Source organism: Corvus hawaiiensis, chromosome 1, assembly GCF_020740725.1.
Source record: "Corvus hawaiiensis isolate bCorHaw1 chromosome 1, bCorHaw1.pri.cur, whole genome shotgun sequence".
Classification (NCBI taxonomy): domain Eukaryota; kingdom Metazoa; phylum Chordata; class Aves; order Passeriformes; family Corvidae; genus Corvus; species Corvus hawaiiensis.
Window position 1 is genome coordinate 95,575,546 of NC_063213.1, and position 14,997 is coordinate 95,590,542.

Sequence of the window (14,997 nt, forward strand, 5' to 3'; positions counted from 1 at the left end):
CGACCGCGTGACGTCACGGCGCTGCCCGGAACTCAGCTGGGTTTCCCGCACGGCTGTTCCCGGTAGCCTCCCCCCCCCCGGCCCCCTGCACCGCCTCTGCCCAGCGCACCCCTGCGGCGGGAGGTGGCGCCATCCGGGAATAGCCGGGGGGGCAGCCCCCTCCGCCGAGCGCTGTGACGCGGCGCACGACGGCCGCGCTGATTGGCTGTCGGAGGCCGGCCGGGGCGGGGTCGCGGGAGCACCGAGTCGCCATTGGCAGTGGGATGATGACGTCACGGAGAGGTAGGGCCGGCCCGCAGCAGGTCCGGTCCCTCGGCGCAGCCGGACGAGATCGTCGCCGTCACCGGGAGTCGCCGCCCCGCCCGCCGGGACCGCCGGTGAGCGCGGGAGGCGCGCGGGCGTTGCTCGTCGCCGGGAGCCGGTGTCCCCCGGGCCGGTTTGGGGCCGGGGCGGGAGCGGGGCCGGCATCGCGGGATGACGCGGGGGGGGGGCCTGTCCCGGCTCCCCCGTCACTGGAGGTCCGCGCCTCGGTGCGGAGCGGGGTCGGTCTGTGCTGCCCGGGTCGGTCTTCCGGGCTCGCACCGCACACGGCCCGGCACAGGGGCAGAGCCCGAACCGGCTTCTCGGAGAGCAAAAAGCGCCGGGACCGGCAGGGCCGGAGGAGGTGCGGCCCGCCCGGGTCCAGCTGGGCATGGGCCGAGGCTGGCACGGTGCCCTGGTTTCGGCGTTCCCGTGCGGAACGAGGCACGGGCTGGTGCGGCTTGTCCCTGCGCTCCTGGCATTATGCTGATGCCAGGACTCAGAACCAGGGCTGGGAGCCGAAAGGGTGGCGCGGGCACACCGGGGCTGGAAGACCCGGCTGGGATCTGTGGAGCTGCGAGCTCCCGGCTGTCACATGCCTCTTGGACTGCAGCAGCAGCAGCTCGGGGCCTCCTGCCCGGACCGGGCCTTGCCTCGCTTACTGTCCCCGTGGGTGCTTGACGGGTGGTGGCCGAGCAGAGCAGTGGAGTTCTGCAGCTCGGCAGAACGAGCCCGAGAGCTCTGCGGGAGCTGACAGTGCTGCCCGCTGCTCTTGCCCCCCCGGCTCCCGGCACTGCGCTGCTGCCCCGTGCGTGGGTGGCTCCTGTCCCACGGGCCATGGGACACCCCCGCATTCCTGTCGGAGGGACACAGCCATGAGACTGGCGCTGCGGGGAGAACTGGGAGGGTGGGCTGCCCTGGGCCCATTCCCTTCGCACCTGCAGGGACTGGCCCTGCCTGGTGTGCACATCGGGGAGCAGACCCCGCTTCCACCCTGAAGGTGATCGCTGTCACTGTCACTCCTCCAGTGTTCTGCTTCCTGGGGAGCTGCTGGAGGGGCGGTGACGGCAGACAGGAGGGGTGTGGGCTGGGTGTCCCCTGCCCCGGGGTGGATGGTGACAGTGTCACTCGCAGCTCCTGCAGTGGGAGTTCTGCTGGGATGGACTATGGAGAGCTGTGATGAGGAACTGTGGTATGTGGGGTGAAAGAAACTCATGCCGTGACTGTGAGGTTGCCATCTCTCTCCTCCTGTTGCAAATTTCTGCATCACTGTTTTCCACCTCCAAGCCTGGCTTTGAAATCGCTCCAGAGGAGCAGAGCCAAATTCTTCTAGCAGCCTTTCCAAATGAGCCCTTGTGCTGCCGGAGCAAATGGCTGCTGTGTTGAACAGTTTTCCATCGGGCTGTTGATGGTTGTGTGGAAGAGAGGGCAGCGAGGTGCCTGGTGCTGGTGTAGGGTGCCTGGTGCAGGGACTCTGTGAAGTGTTGTTGATGGCATCTGTCATGACCCTGTGATGACACCGTGATGATGTGGCCTGTGCAACTCTGTCAGTGACTGAGCTTCATCCTACTCATGTCACTGCAAGGGGCACAGAGTCCCGGGGTCCTTCTAAGGCCCTTTCCAGTGACTCCCTAGGACTCATTGCTTGTTGTGCGGGCACACGTGAAGGGTGTTCCCAGGTGTGTCCCAGAGATGAGAAGGCAGACAGAAAGCAGTTGCAGGGCATTTTGAGCAAGGTGGTTGGGGTGCGCAGAGCTGCCCCGGGCTGCTGGTGACACGGCGCAGCTGGGCCCGACTCTTGTGCTCTGCCCTTGCAGGGAGATAAAGACAGATGAACTTTAGCTCTTGAGCTACTTTTAGCAGCTCTCCTCTGAGCTCTGGACAGCATGTTTACCCCCGAGCTTGCATCATGGTCTGTTGGTCCTGGCCATGTTGGCTGCTCTCTGGCTCCATTCCAGAGACGGAGGAGAGGCAAACCGCAGAGATGGGCAAGCCCGGCGGAATCAGAAAGGTTCAACCCTCAGATTTTTAACCCAGGCAAGGGAGGCTTCCCGTTGGTGGGGCTGGCCAGGTAGAGGCTCCTGCGTGGGGTTCCAGGGCTGGCAGGTTTAGAATTTCCCTGGTAGTGGTGCCTGCTGCAGTAAGGAGTGTCTTAAGGACCCTTTTCCTCCAGGAATGTCAGAATGCCTTGTGTGGATGCCGGGAAGAGCTGGAATTTAGTGCTGCAAGCTGGCTTGTCCTGCAGCTGTTTGTGGCAGCGGGAAGTGGCTGAGTCCCGTCCAAGTGCTGCTGCCGCATGGCAGCCTGGGAGCTTTGCTCTTGGCCCTTTGGTGCTCTCAGATTGTGACTCCAGCACTGCCCTGAAATGCCGAGATTGTGGCTTTTAGTTGGAACATCTGCTTGGATCATGGGTCCGGATGTGGCGTCTGGTTCAGTTTCTGCAGCCTGATGGCCCGTGAGCCACTTGGCACCAGGCACTGCCCAGGTAACTGCCTCCTGTGCCATGGTGCTGCAGCACTGTCCTCGGCTCAGAGCTGGAAACACTTCTCTGGCAGGAGCTGGGCTGGGGCAGCAGCTGCTGCTGTTTCCGGAGGGGCTGGTGCAGCCCCCCCGCCCCTGGCGCATGGCGCAATAGGAAGCGAGGCAGCTGAGCTCACCATCCCGGCGGGGCACTCCCTGTGGGGCCGGTGGGCTTTCGCTCTTGCCTGGCCTGTGCATTTGTTGGGTTTTCCCCCCCAGCAGCAGCACCACTCATGCTGCAGGAGTGGCCTCCAGGACCGAGTGGAAGGGCTGGGACCCTGCAACTGCTGGGGCAAGGGGGAGCATTCCCTAAGCCGCTACAGCTGAGAACTGGCCACAAAGAGCTGAGCGCCCTGTGGAATGGGGGCTCCTCTGTGCTGCCCCACACGCAGCCCTGGCCCATGGCTCACAGTCCAGCCCTTGGTCTGCAGCCAGGTCTGACTCCAGAGCTGAAGGAGTCTGTTGTCTGCAGAACCTTGCATGGCCACTGGCTCTCTCCTTTCGTCTTCACTCATTGCTCCATTGAAAGCAGGTTTGGTTCATGTGGACCTCCCTGAGGATTGCACCAGAGGGTTGTAGTTCAAGGTTATTGTCCTGCTGCTCCTGCCTTTGGGGCTGTTCAGTGCTGTGAAGTTCTAAAAACCTCTCTAACTCCCATGTCAGTGCCAATGTCTGTCCCCTCCCGGTGCCTCAGCTCACAGATGATGTTCCACCTTTCCTTCCTCCCACCCAGACAAATGGGGAAAGAGTCTCCCGGGAGAGCAGGATATGCAGTGATGCTGCATCACTCAGCGCAGGGACCTGTGGGAAAAGCAAACCGCTTTCTTTAGGGAAGTGACTGCTGGTGTCACGCAGAGCTCTGCCTTCGTTTTCCAGCACAGCTGGAGTTCCCTCGTTAGCGTCAGTTTGATTTCCATTGATACAAGTCATGAACTTGAAAATTGCTCCTTCCTTGTTTCTGTAGTTTCCTGGCAGTCTCCGCCTTCTGCACTTACTGTAAGCTCCACAGCCACTTCCCTGCCTCCCAGCAGGGCCGACCAGGGGTGCCTGTGAGACCAAATTAAAGCCTCATTCCTACCTATTGCCAGTGACCAGCCTGCCTGTGCCAGCTGTCCTGGAGCACTGTGCCCTGGGCTTGTGCCCTGGCTGCCTCTGATTCTGGCCCCTCAGCCTTTTTCAGAGGGGTCACAGCTGGGTCCTGGCAGGAGGGAGCCAGGAGCCCACTGGGAGCCAGCTCTGAGCCACGTGTGTGCCCATCCCGACAGGTCTCCGGAGCTGGCCAGGATGGCGCAGTGGAACCAGCTACAGCAGCTCGACACGCGGTACCTGGAGCAGCTCCACCAGCTCTACAGTGACAGCTTCCCCATGGAGCTCCGACAGTTCCTGGCCCCCTGGATTGAAAGCCAGGACTGGTAATGCCTTGTGAAACGCCAGCGAGGGGACTTTGCTCGGAACACCCACCCGCAGGGGTCGGAGTGGGCTGGAGGAGCTCTGTCACTTTCCCTGGGCCCTCGGTGTGGTGGGACTGACCTTCCTCCCTGGGGCTCATGTGGCATTGAGGGAAGCAGGACTATGCATGGAGTGGGACTCTGTGCACTGTGTTAGACCCTGGACCGGGAGAAGAGGCAGCTCTGAAGCAGGGGGATGTCCCCATCCAGGGCTGGCTAACACTGACCTCTGTTGTAAACGGGGCTGACACAGAGCGCTGATACCTGGATCCCATCCATAAGCATGTGGGACGTGCTCACACACATGAGGTGCTGGTGTGCACCATCTGCCTGGTGCTCTGGTCTACTTGATGGTGATTGGTCACGAGTTGGACTCGATCTTAGAGTCTTTTCCAACCTAAATGACTGTGTGATTCTGTAAGCTGCACAGGGGATGGTGGGTGTGAGCAGAGCCCCCTGTGCCAGGCACTCAGGGCTCTCTCCCTCCCTTGTACAGGGCATACGCTGCCAGCAAGGAGTCGCACGCCACGCTGGTGTTCCACAACCTGCTGGGGGAGATCGACCAGCAGTACAGCCGCTTTCTGCAGGAGTCCAATGTCCTCTACCAGCACAACCTGCGCCGCATCAAGCAGTTCCTGCAGGTGAGGTGGGAAGTGCCAGCTTGGCAGGGGTAGGCATGGTGGGGAAGCTGGTGAGAGTCCAAGCAATTCCTTGGCACAGCTCACCATCCACAGCCCTCAAGGATGTGGAGATCCTAGGGGTTGCCTTGTGCCTGCTGACCGTGGGTTTTTCCACCCTTTACAGAGCAGATACTTGGAGAAGCCAATGGAAATAGCCCGCATCGTGGCTCGCTGCCTCTGGGAAGAGTCCCGGCTCCTCCAGACTGCTGCCACTGCAGCCCAGGTCAGTGGCCAGGTATCCCAGGGCCTCCATCCTGATTCCCGACAGCCAGGACACAGCCTGCGTGTTCTGGCTGGTGTGGCGAGCTGGGTGCCCCCATCTCTTCTCTCCCTGACCCTGTGCCATCCTGGAGCTGATGCTGAAGTGAGCAGCTGGTTGCCCCAGTGTGTGTTAGGGATGGGGTGAAGACCCTGCAGAACCTCCTCAGGCTGGGAGGGAGCATCCCCAGGCTACAGCCCTGTCCTAATGCCCTTTTTGTCCCCTCTGCAGCAAGGGGGACAGGCAACACATCCAACAGCAGCTGTGGTGACAGAGAAGCAGCAGATGCTGGAGCAGCACCTGCAGGATGTCAGGAAGAGGGTGCAGGTATGTGTCTTCCTGGGCACCTTCTGCTTTCCCCACCACAGTTCTTGAATGCTTTGAATGAAACCACATCTCTTGCCTTGCAGGATCTGGAGCAGAAGATGAAAGTGGTGGAGAATCTCCAGGATGATTTCGATTTTAACTACAAGACTTTGAAAAGCCAAGGAGGTAATGACAGCTCATTACCATTTGCAAACCACAGTGTGTTCCAGCAAGGAAACTTGCTGGAGAGGTGTTTCAGCCTCCACTCCCAGCGGGAATGTGCTCAGGCTCAGGGCATTTGCATGGCAATTAGAGAAACCTGGTCTTTTGTTTCTACCACTGATGCTGCCCTTGAGGGAGCTGAACTGAGCTTTGCTGTAAGCACAGCAGTGGGGTGGGGAGGGATTGGCCTCTGTGGGTGCAGCAGAGCCACGGAGGTGCTTGGATGCTGTGCCAGATTCCTGCTTGGCTATAGGGCGCTTTCAGGGTGCCTGCACTTTGCCGGGAAGTGTTGTGTTGTTGTGGCACTTGGAGAGGTGGGAAGAGTCCATGTGTGTGGCTCTGCACAGACATGCAGGACCTGAACGGGAACAACCAGTCGGTGACCCGGCAGAAGATGCAGCAGCTGGAGCAAATGCTGACGGCGCTGGACCAGATGCGCAGGGTAAGTGGGGCAGCTGGCCCTCCAGATTCCCCCGGGTGCAGATCCCTCTTCTTCAGGGTCGCAGTTTGGTAGTTCCTGCATGGCCAGAACCAGGAGCAGTGCAGCAAGCACAGCCCTATGTGACTTCTTCCTTGTCTTTGAATGTGAAACTTGCGGGTCCGTGGGGGAAGTCACAGGGTGCTGAAGGTTCTGCTTTCTCTCTTGGCAGGGCATAGTGAGCGAGCTGGCTGGGCTGCTGTCAGCCATGGAATATGTGCAGAAGATGCTGGCAGATGAGGAACTGGCAGACTGGAAGAGGCGGCAGCAGATTGCCTGCATCGGTGGCCCACCAAATATCTGTCTGGACCGGCTTGAGAACTGGTGAGAGCTGGCTGGGACTGTGTCAGTCCCCAGAGCAGTGGCACTCATACACCTGCTGTGGAGATGAGCTCTTGGTCTCTGGAAATGTTCTTGCAAAACGGTTTCTGATGCCTGCACATGTCAACATAGCCTGAGCCACGATGGTGGGCACAGTGCTGGAATGGTGTCCCAGTGCCTGGGGGATTCTGAGGCTGCTGAAAAGTTTCTGGCCCTGGTGTCACCTGGGCACGTGCAGGTTTTGTTTGTAATGCATGGCCTAGAAAAATGCTCTGGGCTTGGAGCCACACTCACACTCAGTTCTTGGCTGGTTTGGCATGGAGAGCATCTTCTTGCATGGGAGGAGGAGGGCTCTGCAGGCTGGACGGTGTGGGCTTGGCAGCCAGAGCTAATGCTGGTTCTCCCTGCTCCCCTAGGATAACCTCTCTTGCTGAATCGCAGCTACAGACCCGGCAACAGATCAAGAAGTTGGAAGAACTGCAGCAAAAAGTATCCTATAAGGGTGACCCAATTGTCCAGCACCGGCCCATGCTGGAGGAGCGGATTGTGGAGCTGTTCAGGAACCTGATGAAAAGGTGCTGAAGGCAGGCGGGAGCCACAGGCAGACCTGGTTATGGCCATGGGTGGAGGGTGGGCAGGGAGGTCTGACTGTGGTCCCTGTGCTGTTCCTGCAGCGCTTTTGTCGTGGAGAGGCAGCCCTGCATGCCCATGCACCCCGACCGGCCCCTTGTCATCAAGACAGGCGTGCAGTTCACCACCAAAGTCAGGTGGGTCACCGTCCCCACGGGTGAGGGAGGGAGCTGTGCAGGGAGGGCAGCTGGGATCGCTCTCTGAAGATGCTGCTGCAGATGCAGCCTCTGGCTTATCTGGGGAGCTCTGGTGCTGGGAAGGGATGGATACCAGCAGGATAGATCCCAGAGGGATGATCCCAGCAGGCTGGAGTGCCGCCCACATGACTCAGTGCAGGGCTGGCTGGGGATCCACCATGTTCCTGGAGGCAGCTGGGTTCTGGTAAATCCCCTTGTGGGGGTGGGAAGCATCAGTGCATCTCTGGCCAGCTGCTGCTCAGCTGGGCCATATTCCCTGCCAGCTTCCATGGAGGGAGGCTGCTCTGACACTGGACTCTGCCTGGAGCTCCTTTGCCCTCTCCCAAATCTGGCCCGGAGTAGTGTGGAGGGTGTTTGTTGAGAGCCTGGTGTGGGCAGTCAGCAGGCCAACCGAGCTCCTCAGGATGCTCAGGGGAGCATCAGCACCTCCCTGGTTCTGAGGACAGGTGTCAGGGCTAACATGTCCTGGGCCTGTGTGAAGCTGTGCCCAGGGCCACCGGAGAAGCTGATCCATGCTGCTGGCTGTGCCAGGTGCCCTGTGGAACAGGAGGTGCTTCTGTGCACAGGATGTTCATGCTCTGTGTCTCCTGACTCTTGCAGATTATTGGTCAAGTTTCCAGAGCTGAACTATCAGCTGAAAATCAAAGTCTGCATTGACAAGTGAGTCCTGTGCTTCCCTTCCAGTGGCACTGGGTGGGCTTACTGGGATGGGACTGATTCCTGCTGCCCTTGGATTGGGCTCCATCTCCACACTGAGGGCCAGTGTGGCCCCCAGTTGAAGGGGAGGGTGCAGGGTGGTGCTGAATCCCGAGGGTTCATCCCCACGTGGGAGAAAAGCCTGTGGGGCTCATGGGACTCATACTGGAATACAGCTAGCACCACACACCAGCTTGTCTGCATCAGGGTGGGAAGGCCACTGCCATGACCTGGTGTCTCTTTCCTGTTTCCTAGGGACTCTGGGGATGTTGCAGCACTTAGGGGGTAAGTGCACTGTTTGCTTTGGTCATCTTTTCTTGTTTCTGCTTTTACTCCTGGCAAACATTCTCCCACACATTCACTCCAAGACAGCCCTGTCAGCCACACTCTTTCCTCTTCCCAGGTCCCGGAAGTTTAACATCCTGGGGACCAACACCAAGGTCATGAACATGGAGGAGTCAAACAATGGCAGCCTCTCAGCAGAGTTCAAGCACCTGGTGGGTACCACGAGCTCCTGGGCTGCTCCTGTACGGCCAGGTGTCGTCGTGGTGCTGCTTCAGCCTGTCCCTCTCTCTGCAGACCCTGCGGGAGCAGCGCTGTGGGAATGGAGGCCGAGCCAACTGCGACGTGAGTGTAGGGGGCCCTGGGAGGGGGACTGGCCATTGACAGGGGCAGCTGAGATGGGAGGGGATGCAGGAGCCTAGCCCTGAGGTGGGGGATCCACTGGCACCGACTGGCGCAATGGCAGCTCGCCAGGCCCGCCCCGAGCAGATGTGCCGGGCCTCGTGGTCATGTGTTGGGCTGACGGTGGGTGTCTTGTAGTGCTCATGGTGTCCCCTTCTGCCTCAGGCCTCGCTGATAGTCACTGAGGAGCTGCACCTCATCACTTTTGAGACAGAGGTGTATCACCAGGGGCTGAAGATCGACCTGGAGGTGAGGCATGGGTCACTGTCTTCTGCCACCACGGGCCTGGGGGAAGAGGAGCCCTGGGAGTTGTCCCAGCCCACGGTCACATCCTCTCTTTGCAGACCCACTCGCTGCCTGTGGTGGTCATCTCCAACATCTGCCAGATGCCCAATGCCTGGGCGTCCATCCTGTGGTACAACATGCTGACCAACAACCCCAAGGTAGGGCTGGCTTGGGGAGGCAGCAGGGCAGGTGTCAGGATGGGGGTGTCACGGTGAGAGAGGGAAACAGAGGCCGGGGAGCGAGGCTGAGGCAGGACCTGGCCCTTCTCCTGTCGCATGTCCCACTCAGGGCTGTGTGTTCCCTCGTGCAGAACGTGAACTTCTTCACCAAGCCACCCATTGGGACCTGGGACCAGGTGGCAGAGGTGCTGAGCTGGCAGTTCTCCTCCACCACGAAGCGCGGCCTCAGCATTGAGCAGCTGACCACGCTGGCAGAAAAACTGCTGGGTAAGTGCTGGGTGACGTGGGGTGGTGTCCTGCCCATCCCTCTTGTCCCTTGGAGTGACTCCCCACCTCTACATGTCATCCAAGAGTGAGGCCCGTTTTTGGCCTGAGAGCTGTAATTTTCAGTTGCTTGGTTTTCTCCCAAATGACACAAACCCTGGAAATGGTGTCTTTGGAAGAACAATTCTATTTAAATGGTTGTGTTCTTTTTCTCTGCCAGGACCAGGCGTGAATTACTCTGGCTGTCAGATCACCTGGGCCAAGTTCTGCAAGGTACAATTCCCTCTCTTCCCTGAGCAACTTCCCTTGGCTGTTCCCTTCTTCCAAGGTGTGCTAGCAGCCTCTCTGCCTTTTCCTCAGGAGAACATGGCTGGCAAAGGCTTCTCTTTCTGGGTCTGGCTGGACAACATCATTGATTTGGTGAAGAAGTACATCCTGGCGCTGTGGAATGAAGGGTGAGTGCCAGCCCAGAGCCCGTGGTTAGGCTGGGCCTTGGAAGGGGTCCCACAGGTTCCATCCTGATGGCATGGGGTGCCTTGTCCATGTGCAGGTGTACTCTACTGGGATACTTTTTGCTGGTTCAGAGTGAAAACTTGCCTGGGAATCCATAAAATGTCAGTGGCCAGGCTGAGTCCTGCTGTTGAGCAGAGCTGGCAGGGCTCACATCCTGGAGGAGCTGCTCCTGTGCCCTGACCCGCATTTGTTGTGCTTGCTTCCTCCTGCCCAGGTACATCATGGGGTTCATCAGCAAGGAGCGGGAGCGAGCCATCCTGAGCACCAAGCCCCCGGGGACCTTTCTGCTGCGCTTCAGTGAGAGCAGCAAGGAAGGTGGCATCACCTTCACGTGGGTGGAGAAGGACATCAGTGGTACGAGCTCTACCCTCGCTGCCCTGGGTGCCTGGCTTGGCATTCCGGGTTCCAAAGGGGGCTTGGACCCTCTGATAAGCACTTGTCCTTTGTCCTTGTCCCAACAAGCTGTCTGCCTGGGTTAACTTCTGAGCCTGGCTGCCCTTTGCTGGTCTTTACTTCTGGGTGTCCGTGCCCATGTGCTGCCCACGGACGCAGTTTCCTATGGCACTGAACCCAGTCAGGTCCCAGTCCTGCCCTGTGGTCTGCTGAGTGCCTAGTACACCTGATCACTGCCCCAGGCCCATCTTGTCCCTACCACTCTGGGAGTGTCTGAGGGCAGTTCTGTTTTTGTCCTGTGCCAAAGTTCTCCTTCCTTGCACAGGGAAAACGCAGATCCAGTCGGTGGAGCCTTACACCAAGCAGCAGCTGAACAACATGTCGTTTGCGGAGATCATCATGGGCTACAAAATCATGGATGCCACCAACATCCTGGTGTCCCCACTGGTGTACCTGTACCCAGACATCCCCAAGGAGGAGGCGTTTGGAAAGTACTGCCGCTCCGAGAGCCAGGAACACTCGGAAGCGACGGACTCAGGTAGTCGTTGACTTTCCGTGGCTCCTTTGTCACAGAGTGGCTCCGGGGATAGCACTGGCTGTCACCAGCCAGGACCCTGTGCCATCCCTGGAGTGCACAGCCACAGTGTGGGACCAGCCACGGGGTCCCATGGGGTATGGGCAGAGGGTGGGTACTGCCTGTGCTCCAGGGAGTGGAGAGAAGGATTCGTCCTTAGGTGGCTGATGACGAAGCTCCTCCCTCCTTGCAGGTGCTGCTCCATACCTGAAGACCAAGTTCATCTGTGTCACCCCGTGAGTGTTCCTGGGGGGTGTCTGTCAGTGCTTGGAGGGGTGTTTGTGTGCTCAGCCTTGCTTGAGGGAGAGGTTTCCTTCCTTCCTTTCTTTCCACCTCTGAGCTTTGCTTGGTTACTGTGGGGTTCCCAGCCTGAGGTGATGGTGGGGGCTGAGCCAGGCTCCGGTTGCTGCCCAAACCACAGCCCTGTTCTTCCCCTCCGGGGCCCCTTTCCTCTGGAGAGCTCTGGGGGCTGCTGGGCCGTGCCTGGGGGGCCCTAAGCGGGTAGAGGGGATGTTAGAGAGCTCTGGCCAGGCCCTGACTCCGGAGGTTTCTGTGCTTTCCCTCGGACAGCACCTCCTTCAGCAACACCATCGACCTGCCCATGTCCCCGCGCACCCTGGACTCGCTCATGCAGTTCGGCAACAGCAGCGAGGGCGCAGAGAGCAACGCGGGCGGGCAGTTCGGTGAGTCAGGGGGGGCTCCCGGGGGCCCTGGCTGCGGCCACGTGCGGGCCCCGTAACCCTGGCTGTGTCTGCCCGCAGAGTCGCTGACCTTCGACATGGAGCTGACCCCAGAGTGTGCGTCCTCGCCCATGTGAGGGGCTGCGCCGGCGCACGGGGCCCTCCCCGGGCTCAGCCTTCCCACCTCCAGAGCGCTCCCCTGGATTTGTCCCACTCGGCTGCAGCTGCTCTGGGCCTGCCCTCGGGAACAGCTGGGGGCCAGGGTCCCTGAATGGGTCAGGTCCTCGCCTGACCCAACAGAGCAGCCCCTCTCTGGGGTGGTGCCACTCATCTCTGGGGGAGGGGGATGAACCTTTTTCTATTTCCTTCCATAACAGTTTTTTATTATTTTTGCTCATTCAAGTGCCTATTTGCCTCCGATTGCAGCCACAGTTCCTACAAACGCTTCCACAGCCCCGGTCCCGCTGCTGGAAGCTGCTGCCCTGACTGCCTGCACCCAAACCCACAAGACCCTACAAGTCTGGAATTGCAGAGGGGATTGGCCATGTGGCAGGGTCTGCCCTGCTGCTCCCAGCACCTCCTAGAGCTTGCAGGGTGCTGGGGTGGGTCCCCTCTCTGCACCCGCCTGGTCCTGTTTTTGGCCAGGATGACCAGCACAGGGTTTGGAGCTGCAGGGGGATGTATCCAGATGCTCCCTCCCTGGACTCAGCAGGCACCGCCCCTGCTGGACTCAGCCTGGGTTTGCTGGGAGCCCAGCGGTTCGGGAGCTGCTTGTGCTTGTCCCCAGCTTCCTGCTTCGGGCACAGCGGTCTGGCCAACGCCAGCAGCCCGGGCTCCTCTTGGGATGGCTGGTGTCCCTGGGGTAGGGCAGTGCTGCTACCCAGTGCTGGCACCTGCGTGTAAGCAGTGTTTGCAGCTGTGGCCCATTTTGGGAGCTGGGTGAAGCCACAGGGGCTGCTCTGGCTTCCCTGTGGCCAGGCTGGTGCTGGGAGCATGGTCTTGCTTCCAGCACTGTGCTGAATTAGACCAGTTAGACCCTGGGGAATTGGTGGAACCAGCATGGCTGACAGTGGGGCACCTGGCCTGTCCCTTTCTCTCTGGGTTGTGAGAAGCCAGGCATGGGATCTGCAGCTTCTCGGGGGCTTCATGTGGATTTCTGTTGGAGGTTGGCCCTCACAGTTAAGGTGGGAAGGGGCAAGAGTTGAAGGGAGCAGGTGCATGTGAGGAGAAGAACCTGCTGCAGGGCAATGCAGGACAGTCACATGGGTGTTGTGAAAGGCAGGTGTCCTGACTTTTGGGGGGGGGGGTTGATGGTTGTGGTCCTGCACTTAACAAAGTTGGGGGAGCCCTCCTGCCCTTTCCATGCAGTGGGCACACAGATACGGATGAGCAGTGGAGGGGTGGGGGAGGCAGTGGGAGAGCTGCCCCCCCCAAGTTGCATCACAGCTGGTGGGCAGGGAACCATAGGGCGGGGGGAGGATCCCCATGGCTGTGGGGTCTGGGCAAGCCCCTCCAAGCTGTGTTTGGAACAGGATGGGAGGTCCTTGGCTGGCCCTGGGGATGCTCAGAGGGGATGAGGGCCCTTTGCCCCTGTGCTCGCTTGCCACAGCTGCCTCCAGCCACAGTCCTTGGAGCCCAGGGCAGCATTCAATACTGTAAAAAATTTTATTTTTTGTATATTTTATTGCTGTATCTACAGGCTTTAACTTTCTCCAAAATAAAGGCCCTGAAGCGACGTGCTCTGGGGTGTGAGCTTGGCTCTGCCTGTGGCACCCGCCTGACCCCGCTCCGGGAACTGGGGCCTCCGTCAGCGAAACGCAGCCCCACTGCCGCAGCTGCGGTTTGCTCGGTGCGAACCAGCTCCAGTGCTGCCGGCACCTGCCCGGCACGCGTGGGCAGCTGCCCCTTAGCGGGGCCTGCAGGGCTCTTCCCGGGGCACGCAGGGGGCAATTGCCGTGTCCCAGCCCGTGGTTGCTTTCTGTGCCCCAGAGACATGCCTAGGTCTCCTCCACTTGTGTAAAGGAAATGCTGGTGCCAGCGTGGGAGGACACGGCTGCACTGGGGCCCTGCTCTGGTTGCTCTCAGCCCAGGGTGTCTGGGGCTGCAGTGGGGGCCCCTGCAAGTGCTTCTGGAGGTGACTGGGCTGGAGCTGGGGCTGGGGGCTGCAGGTCCCAGGCTCTGCAGGGCAAGGGGTGGATGGGTGTATGAGGCTGGGAGCACTGGCTGGTGACAGTGACATGCTCTGCACACAGGGCCCCAGTGGATCCCACCCCAGCACTTGCACCCCTAGCTCTCTGCGCTACCATGGAGAACAGGATCATTCCAGGGTTTGTGCTCTGGTGAGGCCAAGAGGGAGAGATTATTTCTGTGTCAGAGCAGGATTAAGGGGATTGTTCATGCGGGTCATGTGGAACTGGCTGTGCTGGATCGTTTGAGGCACTGGAGGTGCCCTAGAGCCTTCTCTGCCCTCTTTGTGCCCTGGAGCATCCTGCTCAGGTCTGAGCTGACCACATCCCTGCTTTGGGAACCAGCCCCACTCCAGGACCCCTCCATTTCATGGTCAAACCAAACCATCTGCCCAGATGCCCCAAACCCATTCCTGCTCCCCAGGCACCTGTGTTGGATCATTGCCTGTCTCAGTGCTGCAGCCCAGGGTGCTGCGGGTGGGGGGTAGTTCACAAAGGAATGAGGCCCAACCCATGGGCAGGGACCCCCTTCTCCTGCCCTGGCAGGTACCAGCTCCCCTCTGGCAGCTGCAGGATGGAGCTGAGAACCCAGGACTGAGGAATTTTGTTATCCATGTGCAACCTCTGGGGTTGCCACAACCCTTTGCTGTCAGGAACATGGTCTCCCATTCCATATTCCTGCAGATCAGGGGTTTCTTATCTCCCTGGGCACACTGCATCCCTGCTGGAATCTGCCCTGCTCAGCCAGGGGCCAGCCCTGAATAATGGGGTTAAGGGGTCACTGCTGCCATCTCGGGGTTCCTACTGTCAATGCCCTGGGTGGCAGCAGGCTGGGAACGCCTGGAGCCTGATGTGCAGCAGGGGGAAGGTCCCTGTGCTGGGCTGGTGAAATCCCTGCAGTGCCAGGGGCAACTGGGCCAAGGGACACTTGCCAACATCCTGTCCCCCTCCTTCTGCCCCAGCCAGCCCTGCAGGGCTGCAGCCCTTGCTTTCGGCCTGTGCTGAGGCATAAGGTTGTTTGTGGCTCCAAAAGGAGGTCATGGGGTGGCTTTACTCCTTGCCCAGGGCCACAGCACAGTGGGGAGGAGTGGGGACAGTGTCTGAGCCAAGCGTGCAAACGGATTAGGGGTTTCCAAATGCAGATAATCCGCTTGGGGATGCGGACGCTTGCGTGACGGGCAC

The 14,997-nt window shown here is 59.9% G+C and overlaps 1 protein-coding gene across 2 annotated transcripts; it reads left to right on the top strand.

The window, feature by feature from the left end:
* Positions 1-274: 274 nt before the first annotated feature.
* Positions 275-13,364, top strand: STAT3 (signal transducer and activator of transcription 3). Of its 2 annotated transcripts, none has more exons than XM_048316715.1 (24): positions 275-377; positions 4,086-4,232; positions 4,765-4,909; positions 5,073-5,171; positions 5,439-5,534; positions 5,618-5,699; positions 6,083-6,177; positions 6,386-6,537; positions 6,951-7,109; positions 7,209-7,301; positions 7,962-8,021; positions 8,313-8,342; positions 8,461-8,554; positions 8,637-8,684; positions 8,907-8,990; positions 9,086-9,184; positions 9,337-9,472; positions 9,690-9,742; positions 9,830-9,924; positions 10,197-10,336; positions 10,701-10,916; positions 11,143-11,185; positions 11,520-11,632; positions 11,711-13,364. In XM_048316715.1, the coding sequence occupies exons 2-24, from the start codon at positions 4,105-4,107 to the stop codon at positions 11,764-11,766; spliced, it is 2,316 nt and encodes a 771-aa protein (XP_048172672.1). In that variant the 5' UTR covers positions 275-377; positions 4,086-4,104; the 3' UTR covers positions 11,767-13,364. The 2 variants fall into 2 exon arrangements, with proteins under 2 accessions (XP_048172672.1, XP_048172681.1); XM_048316724.1 differs by having other exon boundaries at positions 10,701-10,913.
* The last annotated feature ends 1,633 nt before the right edge of the window (positions 13,365-14,997 follow it).